At 38.4% G+C, this 21,294-nt stretch overlaps 2 protein-coding genes across 14 annotated transcripts in view; one reads left to right on the forward strand and one right to left on the reverse strand.

The window, feature by feature from the left end:
* LOC118235520 overlaps window positions 1-21,294 on the reverse strand; it is a 253,413-nt gene that overhangs the window by 90,237 nt on the left and 141,882 nt on the right. The gene's annotated exons all lie outside the window — the stretch shown is intronic.
* LOC118235581 (myelin-associated glycoprotein-like) overlaps window positions 1-21,294 on the forward strand; it is a 62,491-nt gene that overhangs the window by 31,701 nt on the left and 9,496 nt on the right. For 3 of the 13 annotated variants that reach the window (XM_035433110.1, XM_035433120.1, XM_035433155.1), the window contains exon 1: window positions 20,469-20,690. Coding sequence is in view for 10 of the 13 variants with exons in the window: in XM_035433077.1 (XP_035288968.1) it covers window positions 7,956-7,998; window positions 9,316-9,681; window positions 9,981-10,271; window positions 10,714-10,968; window positions 11,486-11,758; window positions 14,027-14,126; window positions 14,657-14,698; window positions 15,494-15,544; window positions 15,645-15,714; window positions 16,815-16,839 (1,516 nt within the window). In the remaining 3 variants the exon portion in view is untranslated. Of the gene's footprint in view, window positions 1-66; window positions 167-1,665; window positions 1,717-1,814; window positions 1,885-2,689; window positions 3,281-5,827; window positions 6,236-7,699; window positions 7,999-9,315; window positions 9,682-9,980; window positions 10,272-10,713; window positions 10,969-11,485; window positions 11,759-14,026; window positions 14,127-14,473; window positions 14,627-14,656; window positions 14,699-15,493; window positions 15,545-15,644; window positions 15,715-16,814; window positions 16,840-20,468; window positions 20,691-21,294 lie in introns of those variants that run through there. The other 10 variants (XM_035433060.1, XM_035433085.1, XM_035433077.1 and 7 more) reach the window with 10 other exon arrangements.

Raw genomic sequence — 21,294 nt, forward strand, 5'->3', positions numbered from 1 at the left:
CTTAAGGTGTAACTTGGTGGGATGGCAGACCTGCCATCCCAATTAATCAGGAATTTATCCTCACAGGAGTACTGATGGCCATCTACTTATCAGGCTCAGCTGCTTCTGCCTTTGTGCTCATATTGGTTATTTTATTGCTGTGGAAATGTTCAAGACGAAAAAAACGGTAAGTGTTATTTAGAAAACCCCTCACATCAGACTGGAAATTTCATAATATATGCCCTGGAGATATGTTTTAAAAGGAAGTAGTACTGCAACACACATTATATAAACTGAGAAAATGCACCGTTCACTTTTCAAAGGGAGTACAAGACTTGTACAACGACACAGTACAATGTTGCAGTTGCAGTAAGTGCTCAGTTTGATCGTGTACGTAACTGCAACATACTGGAATGCTTATGAAGCCGTGTTAATAATTACTGGTGGACTGATTACATCAACATGCAAGCCACCCACAGGCTGCTGTTTGTATGCTGTATGTTTCGACATATATGGGATTATGTTTAGATGGACCAGGAAATCGAAAGTTCATTGCCTGCAGTGAAGCCTTCTTTTTGCCTGATTTTGTTTCTTTTTGCTTCTATAAATGTCCCTATGCTTTGTCAATTTTTTGACATGCCTTTTACATTTAATATAGAATATCCCCTGAAACTGGGCTGGCTGTTGTTTGGATGAATTTGGTACAAAATTGGTGCAAACCGAAGTGCTCACATCAAAGGCCTACCAATGTACGCTCATGTTTTAGCATAAGAAATCGCTGATTAAAATGTGGCAAATTAAATATGTATAACATTTTTTTTTTTTTTTGTTGCTTTTAATCTTCAAAGTGTGGAAGTAAAGAAAAACCCCATCTACTCAACTGAAGACCTGTAAGTCTCCGAAGTATGCAACAGAAAAATTGCTGTTAATGAATACTATTAATTAACAGCAAACAGCAACTAGCTGCATAATTAACTAGCTATATAATTAAATGCAGTCCAAAAGAAGCATTTAATTATATAACTAGGTTTCATGCTATACGCACTACAAATTTCTACCTAGTCATAGATTATCTCAAATGCTTGAACACATTTTTTGAAACACTGGTTCAAAAGTTTTCTGAACAATTAACACAAGCCAAAAAAACTGCCTTTTGCTGGTTAGCAAAATCCATTAAAAAAATATAATCATTTTTTCAAAACTGCAAATTCATTTTTATAAATCGCCTCAAGAATGTACATACAGACTTGCAGACAAGCACGCAAATTTGACAAGGATAATTTCAGTTTAAATAGTAGGTAATAGGTCCAGACAATCATGCAGACTTATCTGGCACAGGTTTTGAAGGCATGTCAACAAATCGTTGTCAGACTCTTGACCAGCATAGCCCACTACAGCTCTTTCTTAATGTGACAAAGAGTCATATTTTCCACATCAAATACGAGCTGAACCAGTAGCAGCTGGTGCCGTGGGAGTGGGGTACTACACACACTATCTAAGCAGTGGGGATTTCAGTCGGCGATCAATAGTCCTCACTTTTGCTGATTAGCCGTCTGTTATCTGCGGTTTTCTGTCCGGCGCACGTTGAATTTTGCATGACACACACGCTTAATGTGCATTGGGTGTTGCCGCGGCGATGGGCTAGGGTGTGTAATACGCGTGTCATTTCTTGTCTTATTTTCACAGCGATGACCAGCATGTGGGAACACAGGAAAACATAGCGCCAGCCAAATCCCGGTAGGTCTCTAAAGTTCACAGATGAAAAGTATTCAGACTCATATTCTGATTAAACATGAATGAATAATGCTGAATTGACTGTCTGTAATGCCATCTAGCAGCAGGGGAAAGGGGCCTGTTGAAGATCCGTCCGCTCCCGGGGGTGATAACATTTATCTTAACAGTGCGGTAAGTTCAATAATTTAATATTGCCTGTAAGCACTTGAAATGAAGTGTTCTTTCTGGGTTTTAAAAGACATACTATTTTAGATTAAGTGAGCAGCCAATTCTAGAATTATTGGCACCCTTCATGAAAGTGAGTAGAATGACTGTAAAAAATGAAAGCATACAGTGGGGCATATTTTACATTACATTGCAGCATTTAGCAGATGCTCTTATCCAGAGCGACTTACACAACATTTTACACAGCATTTACCTTGCATCCATTTATACAGCTGGATATGTACTGAAGCAATTCAGGTTAAGTACCTCGCTCAAGGGTACAACGGCAGTGTCCTATCCAGTAATAGATATCCAAGCCCAGTTCCTTGCCCACTGTGCTACACTGCCCATTTTCGGCTCTAACGTAAGGGGGAGCCACATGCTGTTATCTTAACACAATTTTTCAGACACAAAAAGTTATTATTGAGTAATACAATATTTTTCTGCAGAACATACAGTAGGTTTCAAAATGATTGGCATCCCTATGATTAATATCTGGTTATGCCTCCCCTGGAGACAGTTTTTTAAATATTGTGTAGGCTCTTTGTGCCTGGTGTGAAATAGTGTCTAATTGCATGGTCCATAGGAAACAGTTACAACAGAAAGTATGAATAGAGGTAATCTTTTGCACAGTAATGGGGTAGTGCACACATGCACAACCCTGGAGGCATAACATCACTATACAAGCTTTTCTGGAACTGCAGGAAGTATAACGTCTGTGCATTTGTGTCTGAAATGAAATGGTTTCACTGTGTTCCTTTTCTATTTTCAGACACCATATTTTGAAGAAGAAGAAGGGGTGGATTATGAAAGTTGTTTTAAAGAGGACGTTTATGCGAACATGTAATGGCACAAAGTTGGCTAGTCTTAAGAAAAACCTGCTGCTTTAACATACGTGATCCGGAGGTAGTTCAAGTGATGACTATGCATTGAAAAGGCCTTTGTCACACTACAGGAATTTGATTGTAATTCTCCATGCACACATTTCACATATGATACTTTTTTTTATCGGATGTTGCTTGTGCGCGATGTGAATAAGGCTTGTGATTTCTGCCAGCACGTTTATTACTGAACGGCCATGAAGATGGAGGTTTTGGTATCACAAGAATCATAAGAAGGGTTAATTCTGTTCTCTAGTACGTGTGCTGGGTGCTTGGAAAGGATCCTTTTGAATTTTTAACGGTACATTACTGATGTCTTATTTCAATATTGTTTATTAATATTGCCATATACTGCTTTGCAGGCCTACATGTATTGTCACCAAGTATATTACTATAATCAAGAGCGAAGCATTTATATTTAATTCATTGATTATTTTGTGTTCTGAGAATATCTTTGCTGCAATAAATAATTCACGGTGTTAGAGGGGTCAGCTTTTGTGATAAATATATGGCCCTTGTACGATAGATGATGGATGGGTGGATGGATGGATGGATGGAAGACTGTCAAACTAGTTCTAACATCACACTGTGTGAATTACATCAGAGGAACAAGAGGAACAGAGAAAAATGGCTGCAAAGCTACTGTGATTTCAAATTGACTAAGGATGCAATGGCTTAAATGATTGAAAATGAAACTGTAAATCTACGACGTTCAGTTTACGAATTGTGTATTACCACATTTTGCATATGAATGCACACAAAACATAGCTCTCACCAAATTTTCTACGGACCAAACAGCGATGAGCAAAAATATACTGGTTTTTGTCTCAGATCAACACTTAATTTTAGCCAGTTAGTCAGTGAAATGCAAGCCACAACAACAAGGTCAGGCAAGTGCAAGCTCACCCTTTGGTGAAAAGATTCCATGGACACACATACATTCATCCATTATCTATACCCGCTTATCCTGAGCAGGGTCGCGGGGGGCGCTGGAGCCTATACCAGCATGTATTGTGCGAGAGACAGGATTACCCCATGGACAGGCCACCAATCTATCGCAGGGCACACACACCATTCACTCGCTCACTCATACCTCTGGGCAATTTAAAGCCTCCAATTAGCCTACCTGCATGTCTTTGGACTGTGGGAGGAAACCGGAGTACCCTGAGGAAACACGCGTGGATACAGGGAGAACATGTAAACTCCACACAGAAAGGCCCCAAGCTGAGATTCGAACCCACAACCTCGTTGCTGTGAGGCAACAGTGCTACCGACTGCACCACCGTGCCATCCAACACATATATAGTTAAATGCAAAGATATAGGCACAGTGACATGATTTCTGTTACTTTGGCTTTTCTACTCCAGCACATTGGAAATAAAATATTGAGCATGAGGTTAAAGAGCAGGCTGTCAGCTTTAATTTGAGGGTGTATACAGCTGTAACCGTGTATAGGAATTACAACCCTTTTTATAAATAGTCCCCCATTTTAAAAGAGCAAAAGTAATTGGACAATTGGCTGCTCAGCTGATTCTTGCTGAATACCAGCTGCATGGGATTCAATCATTAATTAATATACATGACACCTAAAAAAAGGTCTGGAGTTGATTCTAGGTGTGTCATTTGCATTTGCAGTCTGTTGAGGTTATTAGAACTAAGTGTCAATGTCAGTAAATTAGGCCATCATGAGGCTACGGAATAAATTGATCAGAGGCATAGCCAAAACTTTGTGTCTGTCAAAATCAACTGTTTGATACAGTGTAAATCCACTGTGTTAGAGTACACAGCCAAAACAAAAATACTGTCCCAGTACTTTTTCATTTAACAGAATATGTAACAATGCACATGTATAATGATGAAATTCATTGGTAAATGAGAGATCAATATTAAAGGAATGGCTTACCTTTTACCTTCACCGATGCACCGAAAAGATTCAACTGCACAATCCTCTGTGAGAAAGCCATCCTACACTCCTCTCTACCTCTACCGTAACAGGAAGCCAGAGGCAAACTGTGGAGGGGTGATGTGGTTAATGTGCCATCTGCTGGTGGAGACGGAGCGGTTTAGCTGGCCTGCTTCCACAGCTGTTAGAATTATTCAGTAACTGTTTATATGCTCTACTGTATGTATATTATATTACTATGACTAAACATCTATTTACAGTACAACCAACATATTTGACATGATAAACAAGTATAATATAAATAGACAGGGATTGATTTAACTTTATAATTTGGAAGATGTAATTTTGCCCCATATGTTTGTTTTGGCATTATACATTTCATTTAATTTTTAATACATTAGCAGGATGGTAGAAAGCTATTTTACAGAAGCAACACTTTTTTCACATGGTGTGCCTGTGGTAGGTACCTTCGTAAGGCTGTGCTATAGAGATGAGCTGGAAATGTTGAGTTGTATTTAGCACAGTAGAAATGTGTGACCAAAACAGTTACACTTAGCACGAAAAAGGAGGTATGTTTATTACTGTATGACCAATCAGACCAACCCTTGGTTTCACTTACTCTGTTAAAAGTGGTTTTCATTAGCTGGATCTACTGACTTCCACTGCTACGTTACTCTACAGTGAGAACAATAGACTTTATTGTGGTAAACCATGATTCATGTGGGAAGGATTGCTTTTGTTTGATTTTACTGCATATGCCTTCAAAGAGATAAGTGCTATGGTTGCAACCACGTTACTAGATGCCAGATTTGCATAACTGTAAATGGTAAATTTTGGAACATTTCCCTGTATGCTTTACCGCATTAAGCTTGAGAGGCAAACTTATGGAACTCAGCGTAAGTGCTTGGTTGAGATCTTTCCTGGTTTTGTTACCTGCTGTAGCTAGCAGGATGCTTAACGATGAGAACCAACTGTCCAGTTACATTTGCCCTACAGTGTACATAAAATATTAAGTCTATTTTTTTTTACCAGCAACATCCTTTTCTTAAAATTTTTAAATAAAAAAGGCGACATTTCTATTTTCTGCTTGCTAGCTGGCAGAATATGCAGTAGTGAAACTGGATGAATTGGCATTACTTTTTTCAGGATGACATATTTTATCAGAACACATACTGTAAAGCTTACTTAAAAATCTTATGTCCCTCAGGAACACCTGTAATGACACTACTACCAATGGCTGTGTATATCACTCAGGAACACCTGAAATGGCACTACTAGCTGTGGTATTTGTGGCTCAGTTTATTTTTACAGCTAAATATCTTGAGTGTGATACGGGGGTGCAGGAGGAAGTTCATATGAGTGTGTAGGAAAATAGCTCAGTTACAATGCAGGAAGTTGTCTTTTGTTATTAGGATGTGATACATAATGCACATTTTCAGTCAGACCTGACCAGTTGCTTGATCGTGTCTTCATCAGCTGCACAAATCGAATAATCTTTTAAGGATTACAGTGAAACAGAATTATCAAAGTGCAGGTATGTATTGATGTGGCTGTGTGCTGATTTTTAAATTATGGGTTGATTATGTTTTAGGCATTTAGGTGTATGCTACCACCTATTAAAAGCCATAATTTGACAACTATTGGCACAATCTAGATGAAATATTGGATATTTTAGCCTGACATTATGCTCTTTGATTGTGCTGGATTACATTTGATGTGTTATATTGAATACAAATTAATATTATAGTATTCTTTCCATTACCTTGTGAAAGAACTGGCACTAATTGACTGCATATTTTGTTTTACGTGTTTTTCTTTCTTATGTGGGCTGAGATGATGGTAGGGACACACTGGTAGAGAGATGTTGTAAACTGAAGTGAACCCAGCAAATTAGCCAGCCCGGTTAAACTGTACAGTTAAACAAACCGAACGAAACAAAGCAGAAAAGCAAAACAAAAATGCTATAACTTATTTGAAATGTTTGGCGTCAGTAATTTAGGCATTTTACTTTACTGACATTTAGCAGATTCTCTTATCCAGTTACGTATAATGAAAACTGTGCAAATATGTGGGATTGAATTGCTGTAGAGGGGGAAAGTATGGTTTCAAGAGAGACAGCACATGCAAGAAGTGCAGACTCTGGCAACCTACTGTATCAACAATTCTGCTGAACATTAAACTGAGTTACACAAACAAGGGCTAACCTGTCCTTGCGGCCAGTAGACAACATTAAATGAACAAGAGCAAAGAACCACAGACTCCGGAAACAAAAAAGGAAATAAGCTGCACCTAATGAGGCGATAGCCTTGTGTAGGCCTACTGTTTTTACTGAGACATTAATAGTCATGTGACTTTAAAATACAGATCAGGGTATTATTAATGAAAGATGAAACATTTTATACATACATTTCAAAAACATAATCTTTGGTAAATAAAGTGCAGTATTTAAAAAAATGTTTTTTAATCTATCAGTTGTCATGGGTATATATATATTGTTATTTATTGACTATGCTGCAGAACAAATTACCCCAAGGGAATAATAAAGACTCTAACTAATTAACTACCTAACAAACTGACCGACTAACTAACTAGTAGTATGCTACTTTATTAATGAATGACTGAAACCCGACACAATGCTCATGCTATTAAACGCTAATGCTGCATATGTATGTGAAATGCTGAAGCCTGTATTCAGTCAACATTTTTGTTTACTTTGAAATACAAATAAATGCAGGAAATAGTTTTTCTTCACAAACTCGGTTTAGCAGATTCATGTTCATGAAGCTGACTGTTAAAAATAGAAAAAAAAAGAAACAGGCATCTAAATCCAAGTTAAGGTCTACATGTATTGTTCTTTTAAAAAATCTTTAAATGTTGATCAAAACATGCAGTTGTGTACAATTGTTAAATATTAGCAATAAAAGGCAGTATACTGTGTAGTCTTATACTATACATTGTGTTTGTGTAAACAAGAAAATATGTTTAAAAACATGTATGTCATTTGTCTCAACAATTGGGGTTTGTTTAACTTGAACCAAATGCCTTCAGCCAAACCTGACCAAGCTTTTAACACTTTGCAGAGTTGTGTTGCATTTCACTGTTTCTGCGGTTCAGTTATAAATAACCTGAGTTGAGTTTCTTGAGGTTCAGTACACCACAATGGACTATGTTTACTGTCTTTAAAAGTGGCCCTATATCATGCAACTATTTCTTTCTCTTCCACCAGGCAAGGTCTTCCTCTGCATTCATCTGCAATGAGAACACAGGCTTTATGGTTTTATGCCATCTACTCATATGGTACTGTTTTTATTCTGTTGTTGCTCTTTCAGCTTGTTTACAGGAAGAATATGTCTATTCACAAGTCACATAGTAGAGGCAGAAACCTTTTCAGCTTTTCAAGACCAGGCTTGATATGGTGTTAGACACTAACTAGTCTGTAGGCACTTAGACCACTAGGTACAATATAGTCAGGAATATGGCAAGCATTGTTGGGCTGAATGGCCTGTTCTCATCATTATGTTATGTTAAGAAATGTTAAGAAAGGTCTTTTGTCCATAGTCAAACTGTAACTTGCTTTGCTACTCATTATTGAAATTTGGAGAGAGTTCTGAGATTTCACTTAATTGGTGATAAGTACACACTAAAATCCCTCATTGTTGGCACTGAATGATTCTTGTTCACTTTGACATGAATAAAAGAAAAATGCTAAATTACTTATATTTGTTGAAGCCAAAATGGATTTTATTTGGGTGTCGGTGGTGTTCCAAAAAAAAAAAAAAAAGACACAACTGGCCTTGGTGGTTACAGTGAGCCTATGCTTTTCAGCCAATAATATGTTAAAAGCTCAGGCTTGCCTAATTCAATCAAGGTGATTGTAGCTACAATATCTGAAAGATGATGAAATCTAGATAATTAAGGGCAAAATAGCAGAGCACAGAACTTTCTGCAGTTGCCTGTGGCTTACATGGGGCGGAAGTGCAGTATAATGGGTAAGGCACTGGGCTTGTAACCTAAAGGTCACAGGTTCGATTCTCAGGTAGGACACTGCTGTTGTACCCCTGAGCAAGGTACTTAATCTGCATTGCTTCAGTATATATAAAAAAAAAAAAAGTTGTGTAAGTCGTTCTAAATATGATCATCTGATAAAGGCCTGTAATGTAATATTCAAATTTATTTTGAAATAAAAACATTGATACATAAATGTGACTGTTTTTTTTTTGTTTACACTTACTTGAGCTCAATTAGTTAATCAGCGAGATACAAAGACACAGATTAACATGTAGATTTTTTTTTTCTTTTAGAAAGAGACTAAAATGGCTGACCATATACATTTTAGCTAATTTGGAAAAAGTGTTGCCAAGAAATTCAGAAACAAATCTAGGAGTAAAAATGACAAAAAAACTAAAATATTTAAATTATTTAGCAGACGATTTTATCCAAAGCGACGTACAAAAGTGCATATCATGGTCATTGCACAACTACAAAACACAGGTTCAATAAGGTAAATACTCATTTCGTACAGCTGTTTCTACCCAAGAACACACTTCACACCATTTTAAAGTCTGTATGGAACATAATCTCATAATGTCACACTATGATTGTGTTTTTTTCCAGTGCTAAATGTGCACGCGGCTTCATGGACTGCAGAAATACCACAAACAATCTCAGCACTGCAGGGGTCTTGTGTCGTGGTTCCCTGCAAGTTCAATTACCCAGACCGTGAAATAAAGCCTACAGACCTGACAGGAATATGGCACACGACAAATCAAGACATATACATTTATCACCCGGACTCCTCCAAAGTGATGGAAGAATTCAGGGGCCGGACAAATCTGATTGGGGATATTGCAAGAAAAGACTGTTCACTGAGAATTAATCACCTGAAAAAAAAGGAAAATGGCCCATTTATTTTTAGGATAGAGATTCGTGACTTTGATAAGTACTCTTACAAAGATAAATCGGTCTCCATTGATGTCCAAGGTGCGTTTGAAGAAGTGTTCTCTGTGTGGCTTATTTTTAAAATCATGAGTATATACTGATAAGATCCTGGGTTCAAGTCATTGTAAAACATAGGCACTTCCTTTTAGGTCTTTGCACTTTGGCTATTGAAAGCCCCACTGCATTCTTGAGACCAGCTGTGATTGGAAATGTGTTTTCATGGCTTTATTCTCTAGAATTGTGACAGCTCACTTTGTTGACCAAAAACTGAAAATGATTCATTGGGATCTTGTAGCTTACAGATGGCGATTTATTAGATGCTTGTTTTCATTTGACTACAGACTCTCCAGCCTCCCCACGGCTGACCGTGAGCAGGGAGGTCAAAGCAGGTGACGCTGTGACTGCTTCCTGCTCTGTGTCTCACTCCTGTCCCATGGAGCTGCCTCACCTGATCTGGAGCCGCAGTGGAACAACCACCAACCAATCAGAGGAGCTGCCCAACGGCCAATGGAAAGAGACGTCAAACTTAACTTTCACTGCCACAAACTCTGACCACAACCAGCATCTGATTTGCACAGCAAAGTATCAGCAGGTCACATCTGTGCAATCTTCTAAAATATTGAATGTGACATGTAAGTGGGCTAATTTATTTATTTATTTATTTATTTTACATGTTTTTGCACAAAGCCTGAAGTATTTCACAATATTCTTCAAAATGAGAACTAATGCATTTTGATAGCATCTTATTCTGAGGCTAAATGTGTGATACTGCTATAAGAAGATGTAAACTCGTAGAATTGTTCTCTATCTGGGTATGCATCACATGAAATATGAGATAATTAACAGTTACTGTAAATGCAAAAGTATTAGGACTGTAACAAAATTTATGTTGGTTTGATTCTGTACTCCAGCACATTGGATTTGAAATACAATGAATGCGAGGTTAAAATGCAGATTGTCAGCTTTAGTTTGAGGGTATTTATATCTCCTAGCTCATGAAACGTTCAAATAAAGGACCATGTTATGAGTTTATGTGGAAATAAACTATGTTTGTGACTGTTGTCGTTCATCTAGATGCCCCAGTCCGTGTGGAGGTCGAGCCTGAGTCCACAGTGGTGAAGGAGGGAGATGCTGTGGAGGTGCAGTGTTCCAGTGACAGTAACCCTCCTGCACACGGCTACCAGTGGTACAACACCACTGGCACTCTGCTGTCAGAGGAACGAATCTACAAACTGCACAACGTGTCCAGACACACTAAAGCTCTCTACTGTGCAGCCATCAACACAGAGGGGCACAAGAACTCCACTCCGGCCAAGATCAGCGTGGAGTGTAAGTGCAGATCAAAACGTTTCATTTGGACAGTTACACACAGGCCCTCACGTCTTTGTCGTCTGGCCTGAAATGAATACGTAATGACCATCTTTCTGAGCATATATCAGGTGAAGAGATGTGTTGGGTACACATTTGCAGTGTTTGATGGGTCTCCAGTTATCAGTGTTTTGACATAAAAATAAAATGGAGCAAGGATCTCAGGAGAGATCTGGTTGATTTTAAACTACAACTACAGATGTCTTTCTGTAAGAGGTCCAAATTGAATTAAAATTGCTGTGTATGTTTCATCTCCACATGAACTTGTGTAAGTTATTGTCAGGCCTCAACTTTTCCATTTATTTGCCCTAACATCATCAGCAGTGCACAAAGGCAGATGTTTTGTTTTTATATTAAAATTTGGCTAGTTAGTGATACAGGCATACATTTGGCACAGTATGTAAATAAACTGAAAACTGTAGTTTAAAAAATCTAATAATAATCATAATAATAATAGGAATTCTTTAATAATTTCCAGACCCCCCAAGCCTTGGAGCAGAATCAGGCTGTGTTGCAGAAATCACAGGGGTGAACTGCCGGTGCCTGGTGGAGTCCAGGCCCGCTAGCAGAGTCCAGTGGAAACTTGCAGATGGCAAAACTGAAAACAGCAGCAGCGTCCACAGCACAGATGGACAGGACTCCGCCACTGTTCACACACTGCATTTCCACCTGGGCTTTACTGATGTGGTGTCCTGCTACGCCAGCAACAGACATGGGCACGAAACACGGGTCCTGGAAACCAACCAAAGAGGTACTATACCATTTTCCTTAACTTTCAAAGGTGTTATATATATATATATATATATATATATATATATATATATATATATATATTAGGGCTGTCAATTGATTAAAATATTTAATTGCGATTAATCGCATGATTGTCCATAGTTAATCGCGATTAATCGCACATTAATCACACATTTTTTATCTTTTCAAAATGTACCTTAAAGGGATATTTTTCAAGTGTTTAATACTCTTATCAACATGGGAGTGAACAAATATGCTTGCTTTCTGCAAATTTATGTTTATTTATTATTGGAAATCAATTAACAACCCAAAACAATGACAAATATTGTCCAGAAACCCTCAAAGGTACTGCATTTAGCATAACAAAATATGCTCAAATTATAACATGGCAAACTCAAGCCCAACAGGCAACAACAGATGGGCATATTGACCTGTTAAATTTAACATTACTTAGTAATATGAGTACTCACGCAATGTAGTGTGTCCGACTTTATGCTTATAAAGGTTCACTAAAACATCCCGTTTTTTAAGCATTAACACAAAACGATGGACCTCAATGCATCGCAACAACAGACACATTCTACAACAGGTACATTGGTCAGCTAAATTTTCCATTGCTCAAAGATCATTCCCTGGATCCCTCGCACTTCTAAAGCAACTCACACGACGTAATTGTGTCCAACCTCACATGGGGTAAATAAAGGCTCACAAAACATCCCCTTCTACTATGTGGGATCAAAACACCATGATACAAAATAAAACAAACAATAAATAAAGTGAGCCGGAAACAGTGGAAAGGGAGTATAATACAGAACTAGGACTCGAACCAGGATATTGCAGTTAGGCTATACTTCAATTTCCTTGGATACAACAGTTCGGCTATAGGCTACTTCTATTTCTTTGGACCGAGCCAGTTGCTTAAACAGACAAGCCTGTTTACATTGTCGGACAACAGGGCAGCTCCCTACTTCTGAAAAGTATGCCCAGACAATGAAAAACTGTGTTCGCCCTGTTTTACTCGGGAAACATGGATTCCCACAGTACACGCTGCTTTTTTTATTGGTAAGGAGTATATTAAATGAGTAAATAGAGTGAAACCGCGAAACTAGTTAGGCTGCAGTAGTACTGAAATGTAAATATGGTATCACTGTCAGGTTATATCATTTGCAGCTTTTATTTCTGAGCAAAATAACGTTTAATAGCTAAGTTGGCTAGCGAAAAAAGTTGTTGATGGATATCGTAACTTTTAAATTTCAAATATTGCTATAGTGAATGGCAAACATAAACGATACTAACGCATATCACATAATCACACACCCAAATGCAAATGCATGAAAAGCCTAAATACACCATTTTTCTTTCTTACCACGAACTACAAATGCCGCCATTTATCTTAATGTGACGTAACCAATCCGGTAGTCGGAAAAGTCGGAGCTCAGAAATGATGCTCGAATTCCCGACCTATAATTCCGAGTTCTACGACCGTTCAGTTGCTTTTTTCACAAGTCGGACCTCGTTTTTTTCTAGTTCCAAGTTGTCTTGAACATAGCATAATGGTCGGGCAAACGATCAGCATAACAGAACGTGCGTTAAAAAAATTAGTGGCGTTAAAACGAATGTGCGTTAACGCGTTATTATCGCGTTAAGTTTTACAGCCCTAATATATATATATATATATATATGTGTGTGTGTGTGTGTGTGTATTACACTACCTTGCTTCTAGTCCTCTGGTATTTCTGCATTTTCTAAAGTCTGTCCAAAACTTTCTGCCAGTGGTTTAAAGATGATCTCAGCTAAATCTTTGAGTACTCTTAGGTATATGCCATCAGGGCCAGGGACTTGTCTTTAGTTTATGTAATCTATCCAGTAGGCGGAAGTGTAGTATAATGCCTAAGGAGTTGGTCTTGTAACCTAATTTAAGGTCGCAGACTCGATTCACAGGTAGGACACTGCCGTTGTACCCTTGAGCAAGGTATTTAACCTGCATTGCTTCAGTACATATCCAGCTGTATCACTGGATACAATATAAGTCGCTTGGGATAAGCGTCTGCTAAATGCCTGTAACAATCCAATACTTCTTTATTCTCTATATTAATATATTCTGAGACGTTCTGTGTTCTGAATATGCCTTGCAGCCTATTGGTAACCTCCTCTGTAGTGAAACTCTCAAAAAGTAAATTAAGGCATCAGCAATATCCTTATCCTTACAGTGTAGCAGGGTGGGATGGCAGACCTGCCATCCCAATTAATCTGGAATTTATCCTCACAGGAGTACTGATGGCCATCTACTTATCAGGCGCGGCTGCTTCTGCCTTTGTGCTCATATTGGTTATTTTATTGCTGTGGAAATGTTCAAGACGAAAAAAACGGTAAGTGTTATTTAGAAAACCCCTCACATCAGACTGGAAATTTCATAATATATGCCCTGGAGATATGTTTTAAAAGGAAGCAGTACTGCAACACATATTATATAAAATGAAAAAATGTACCGTTCACTTTTCAAAGGGAGTACAATGACACAGTACAATGTTGCATTGCAGTAAGTCCTCATTTTAACCCTGTACATAACTGAAACATACTGGAATGCTTATGAAGCTGTGATTAATTACTAATGGATTACATCAACATGCAAGCCACCCACAGGCTACTGTTTGTATGATGTATGTTTCAAAAGGAATGGGATTATGTTTAGATGGACCTTTTACATTTAATATAGATTATCCCCTGAAACTGGGCTGGCTGTTGTTTGGATGAATTTGGTACGAAATGCAAACCGAAGTGCTCAGATGATGTCACATCATAGGCCCACCTACCTACACTTATGTTTTAGCATAAGAAATCGCTAATTAAAATGTGGCAAATGAAACATGTATAACATTTTTTTTTGTTGCTTTTAAAGTGTGGAAGTAAAGATAAACCCTGTCTACTCAACTGCAGACCTGTAAGTCTCCAAAGTATGCGACAGAAAAATGTGCATATTCAGTATAGACAAAAATTAATACTATTAATTAACAGCGAACAGTAACTAGCTGCATACTTAATTAGCTATATAATTAAATGCGGTCCAAAAGGAGCATTTAATTATATAACTAGGTTTCATGCTACACTCACTACCAATTTCTACCTAGTCATAGCTTGAACTAATTGTTTGAAACACTGGTTCAAAAGTTTTTTGAACAATTAACACAAGCCACAAAACAACTGCCTTTTGTTGGTTAGCAAAATCCATTTTTAAAACATAATCATTTTTTCAAAACTGCAAATTTATTCTTAAAAATCGCCTCAAGAATGTACATACAGACTTGCAGGCAAGCACGCAAATTTGACAAGGATGATTTCAGTTTAAAAAGTAAGTAATAGCTCCAGACAATCATACAGACTTATCTGGCACAGGTTTTTAAGGCATGTCAACAAATTGTTGTCAGACTCTTGACCAGCATAGCCCACTACAGCTCTTTCTTAATGTGACAAAGAGTCATATTTTCCACATCAAATACGAGCTGAACTAGTAGGTGGTGCCGTGGGAGTGGGGTACTACACACACTATCTAAGCAGTGGGGATTTCAGTCGGCGATCAATAGTCCTCACTTTTGCTGATTAGCCGTCTGTTATCTGCAGTTTTCTGTCCGGCTCACGGTGAATTTTGCATGACACACAGGCTAACGTGCATGGGGGTTGCCGCGGCGAAGGGCTAGGGTGTGTAATACGCGTGTCATTTCTTGTTTTATTTTCACAGCGATGACCAGCATGTGGGAACACAGGAAAACATAGCGCCAGCCAAATCCCGGTAGGTCTCTAAAGTACACAGAAGAAAAATATTCAGGCTCATATTCTGATTAAACATGAATGAATATGAGTCTGAATTGACTGTCTTTAATGCCATCTAGCAGCAGGGGAAGGGGGCCTGTTGAAGATCCGTCCGCTACCGGGGATGATAACATTTATGTTAACAGTGAGGTAAGTTCAATAATTTAATGTTGCCTGTAAGCACATGAAAGGAATAGAGTTCTTTCTGGGTTTTAAAAAACATACTATTTTAGATCAAGTGAGCAGCCAATTCTAGAATTATTGGCACCCTTCATGAAAGTGAGTAGAATGACTGTAGAAAAATGAAAGCATACAGTGGGGCATATTTTACATTACATTACAACGTTTAGCAGATGCTCTTATCCAGAGCGACTTACACAACATTTTACACAGCATTTACCTTGCATCCATTTATACAGCTGGATATGTACTGAAGCAATTCAGGTTAAGTACCTCGCTCAAGGGTACAACGGCAGTGTCCTATCCAGTAATAGATATCCAAGCCCAGTTCCTTACCCACTGTGCTACACTGCCCATTTTCGGCTCTAACGTAAGGGGGAGCCACATGCTGTTATCTTAACACAATTTTTCAGACACAAAAAGTTTTTATTGAGTAATACAATATTTTTCTGCAGAACATACAGTAGGTTTCAAAATGATTGGCATCTTTATGATTAATATCTGGTTATGCCTCCCCTGGAGACAGTTTTTTAAATATTGTGTAGGCTCTTTGTGCCTGGTGTGAAATAGTGTCTAATTGCATGGTCCATAGATAACAGTTACAACAGAAAGTATGAATAGAGGTAATCTTTTGCACAGTAATGGGGTAGTGCACACATGCACAACCCTGGAGGCATAACATCACTATACAAGCTTTTCTGGAACTGCAGGAAGTATAACTAGTAAGGTAAGTAAGGTGACTTAGTTGATGCGCCAGTCTTAACGACTACTTGTATTTTTATTTATTTTTATTTTTCCATAGATTGCGTTGTTGCCGTTCTCGTTGTTAGTGTTAATCAGTTTAACCACCAGGGTCCAAGTTGAACTATGCGGTTGTTCCCTGTACTTGGACCGGTACTTCTCTCTAGGGGTTTCGTCATACTTGTTCCTGGTTATGGTTATACACTTTGTTGTACGTCGCTCTGGATAAGAGCGTCTGCCAAATGCCTGTAATGTTATGTAATGTAATAACGTCTGTGCATTTGTGTCTGAAATGAAATGGTTTCACTGTGTTCCTTTTCTATTTCCAGACACCATATTTTGAAGAAGAAGAAGGGGTGGATTATGAAAGTTGTTTTAAAGAGGACGTTTATGCGAACATGTAATGGAACAAAGTTGGCTAGTCTTAAGAAAAACCTGCTGCTTTAACATACGTGATCCAGAGGCAGTTCAAGCGATGACTATGTATTTATAAGGCCTTTGTCACACGACAGGAATTTTGATTCAAAGTCTCCATGCACACATTTCACATATGATACTTTTTTTTATCGAATGTTGCTTGTGCGCGATGTGAATAAGGCTTGTGATTTCTGCCAGCACGTTTATTACTGAACGGCCATGAAGATGGAGGTTTTGGTATCACAAGAATCATAAGAAGGGTTAATTCTGTTCTCTAGTACGTGTGCTGGGTGCTTGGAAAGGATCCTTTTGAATTTTTAACGGTACATTACTTGATGTCTTATTTCAATATTGTTTATTAATATTGCCATATACTGCTTTGCAGGCCTACATGTATTGTCACCAAGTATATTACTATAATCAAGAGCGAAGCATTTATATTTAATTCATTGATTATTTTGTGTTCTGAGAATATCTTTGCTGCAATAAATAATTCACGGTGTTAGAGGGGTCAGCTTTTGTGATAAATATATGGCCCTTGTACGACAGATGATGGATGGGTGGATGGATGGATGGATGGATGGAAGACTGTCAAACTAGTTCTAACATCACACTGTGTGAATTACATCAGAGGAACAAGAGGAACAGGGAAAAATGGCTGCAAAGCTACTATGATTTCAAATTGACTAAGGATGCAATGGCTTAAATGATTGAAAATTAAACTGTAAATCTACGACGTTCAGTTTACGAATTGTGTATTACCACATTTTGCATATGAATGCACACAAAACATAGCTCTCACCAAATTTTCTATGGACCAAACAGCGATGAGCAAAAATATACTGGTTTTTGTCTCAGATCAACACTTAGTTTTAGCCAGTTAGTCAGTGAAATGCAAGCCACAACAACAAGGTCAGGCAAGTGCAAGCTCACCCTTTGGTGAAAAGATTCCATGGACACACATACATTCATCCATTATCTATACCCGCTTATCCTGAGCAGGGTCGCGGGGGGTGCTGGAGCCTATACCAGCATGCATTGTGCGAGAGGCAGGATTACCCCATGGACAGGCCACCAATCTATCGCAGGGCACACACACCATTCACTCGCTCACTCATACCTCTGGGCAATTTAAAGCCTCCAATTAGCCTACCTGCATGTCTTTGGACTGTGGGAGGAAACCGGAGTACCCTGAGGAAACACGCGTGGATACAGGGAGAACATGTAAACTCCACACAGAAAGGCCCCAAGCTGAGATTCAAACCCACAACCTCGTTGCTGTGAGGCAACAGTGCTACCGACTGCACCACCGTGCCATCCAACACATATATAGTTATATGCAAAGATATAGGCACAGTGACATGATTTCTGTTACTTTGGCTTTTCTACTCCAGCACATTGGAAATAAAATATTGAGCATGAGGTTAAAGTGCAGGCTGTCAGCTTTAATTATATGAGGGTGTATACAGCTGTAACCATGTATAGGAATTACAACCCTTTTTATAAATAGTCCCCCATTTTAAAAGAGCAAAAGTAATTGGACAATTGGCTGCTCTGCTGATTCTTGCTGAATACCAGCTGCATGGGATTCAATCATTAATTAATATGACACCTAAAAAAAGGTCTGGAGTTGATTCTAGGTGTGTAATTTGCATTTGCAGTCTGTTGAGGTTATTAGAACTAAGTGTCAATGTCAGTAAATTAGGCCATCATGTGGCTACGGAATAAATTGATCAGAGGCATAGCCAAAACTTTGTGTGTGTCAAAATCAACTGTTTGATACAGTTGTAAATCCACTGTGTTAGAGTACACAGCCAAAACAAAAATACTGTCCCAGTACTTTTGCATTTAACAGAATATGTAACAATGCACATGTATAATGATGAAATTCATTGGTAAATGAGAGATCAATATTAAAGGAATGGCTTACCTTTTACCTTCACCGATGCACCGAAAAGATTCAACTGCACAATCCTCTGTGAGAAAGCCATCCTACACTCCTCTCTACCTCTACCGTAACAGGAAGCCAGAGGCAAACTGTGGAGGGGTGATGTGGTTAATGTGCCATCTGCTGGTGGAGAGGGAGCGGTTTAGCTGGCCTGCTTCCACAGCTGTTAGAATTATTCAGTAACTGTTTATATGCTCTACTGTATGTATATTATATTACTATGACTAAAAATCTATTTACAGTACAACCAACATATTTGACATGATTAACAAGTATAATATAAATAGACAGGGATTGATTTAACTTTATAATTTGGAAGATGTAATTTTGCCCCATATGTTTGTTTTGGCGTTATACATTTCATTTAATTTTTAATACATTAGCAGGATGGTAGAAAGCTATTTTACAGAAGCAACACTTTTTTCACATGGTGTGCCTGTGGTAGGTACCTTCGTAAGGCTGTGCTATAGAGATGAGCTGGAAATGTTGAGTTGTATTTAGCACAGTAGAAATGTGTGACCAAAACAGTTACACTTAGCACGAAAAGGCAGGTATGTTTATTACTGTATGACCAATCAGATCAACCCTTGGTTTCACTTACTCTGTTAAAAGTGGTTTTCATTAGCTGGAACCACTGACTTCCACTGCTACGTCACTCTACAGTGAGAACAATAGACTTTATTGTGGTAAACCATGTGTGGTGTGGGGATGGCTGGTTTAAGCAGCCACACCTGCCCTGGGTCAAGCTAATTAGACCTGGCCAATTGGATAATTGGTTAAGAATTAGATAATTGGCCAGGCTAATTGGGCCCAGGAACAGGAGTGGCTGCACCTGTGCGTAGTGAGGTAATCACTGCGCACAGGTTAAATCTGCCATCCCCACTCACATGGGGAGCTTCGGTCATGAGTGGTTTACATCTGCTCATTTGGCGTTACCATCTTGCCAAACCCTCGTGAATAAATGTGGACTGTTTTAACATCATCTCCCTGTGTCTCTGTGCTGGAGGGCCCCTTGGAAAGCCACTTCGGTGGCCTGTGGCAGGCGTGTTTGCCACACCATGATTCATGTGGGAAGGATTGCTTTTGTTTGATTTAACTGCATATGCCTTTAAAGAGATAACTGCTATGGTTGCAACCACGTTACTAGATGCCAGATTTGCATAACTGTAAATGGTAAATTTTGGAACATTTCCCTGTATGCTTTACCACATTAAGCTTGAGAGGCAAACTTACGGAACTCAGCGTAAGTGCTTGGTGAGATCTTTCCTGGTTTTGTTACCTGCTGTAGCTAGCAGGGTGCTTAACGATGAGAACCAACTGTCCAGTTACATTTGCCCTACAGTGTATATAAAATATTAAGTGATAAAAATGGGACAGTTCTATATTCTGCTTGCCAGCTGGCAGAATATGCAGTAGTGAAACTGTAAGAACTGGCATCACTTGTTGTTTCAGGATGACATATGATATCAGAACACATACTGTAAAGCTTACTTAAAAATCTTATGTCCCTCAGGAACACCTGTAATGGCACTACTACCAATGGCTTTGTATATCACTCAGGAACACCTGAAATGGCACTACTAGCTGTGGTATTTGTGGCTCAGTTTATTTTTACAGCTAAATATCTTGAGTGTGATACGGGGTTGCAGGAGGAAGTTCATGTGAGCGTGTAGGAAATTAGCTCAGTTACAAGGCAGGAAGTTGTCTTTTGTTATTAGGATGTGGTACATGATGCACATTTTCAGTCAGACCTGACCAGTTGCTTGATCGTGTCTTCATCTGCTGCACAAATCGAATAATCTTTCAAGGATTACAGTGAAACAGAATTATCAAAGTGCAGGTATGTATTCATGTGGCTGTGTGCTGATTTTTAAATTATGGGTTGGTTATGTTTTAGGCATTTAGGTGTATGCTACCACCTATTAAAAGCCATAATTTGACAACTATTGGCACAATCTAGATGAAATATCGGATATTTTAGCCTGACATTATGCTCTTTGATTGTGCTGGATTACATTTGATGTGTTATATTGAATACAAATTAATATTATAGTATTCTTTCTATTACCTTGTGAAAGAACTGGCACTAATTGACTGCATATTTTGTGTAATATTGTGTTTATATTGTGCAATTAATTAATTAATTAATTTTATTTCTGGCAGGCGATTTACGTGTTTTTCTTTCTTATGTGGGCTGAGATGATGGTAGGGACACACTGGTAGAGAGATGTTGTAAACTGAAGTGAACCCAGCAAATTAGCCAGCCCAGTCAAACTGTACAGTTAAACAAACCGAACGAAACAAAGCAGAAAAGCAAAACAAAAATGCAATAACTGATTTTAAATGTTTGGCGTCAGTAATTTAGGCTTTTTACTTTACTGACATTTAGCAGATTCTCTTATCCAGTTACTTATAATGAAAACTGTGCAAATATTTGGGATTGA

The sequence above is a fragment of the Anguilla anguilla genome, chromosome 1, assembly GCF_013347855.1.
Source record: "Anguilla anguilla isolate fAngAng1 chromosome 1, fAngAng1.pri, whole genome shotgun sequence".
NCBI lineage: Eukaryota > Metazoa > Chordata > Actinopteri > Anguilliformes > Anguillidae > Anguilla > Anguilla anguilla.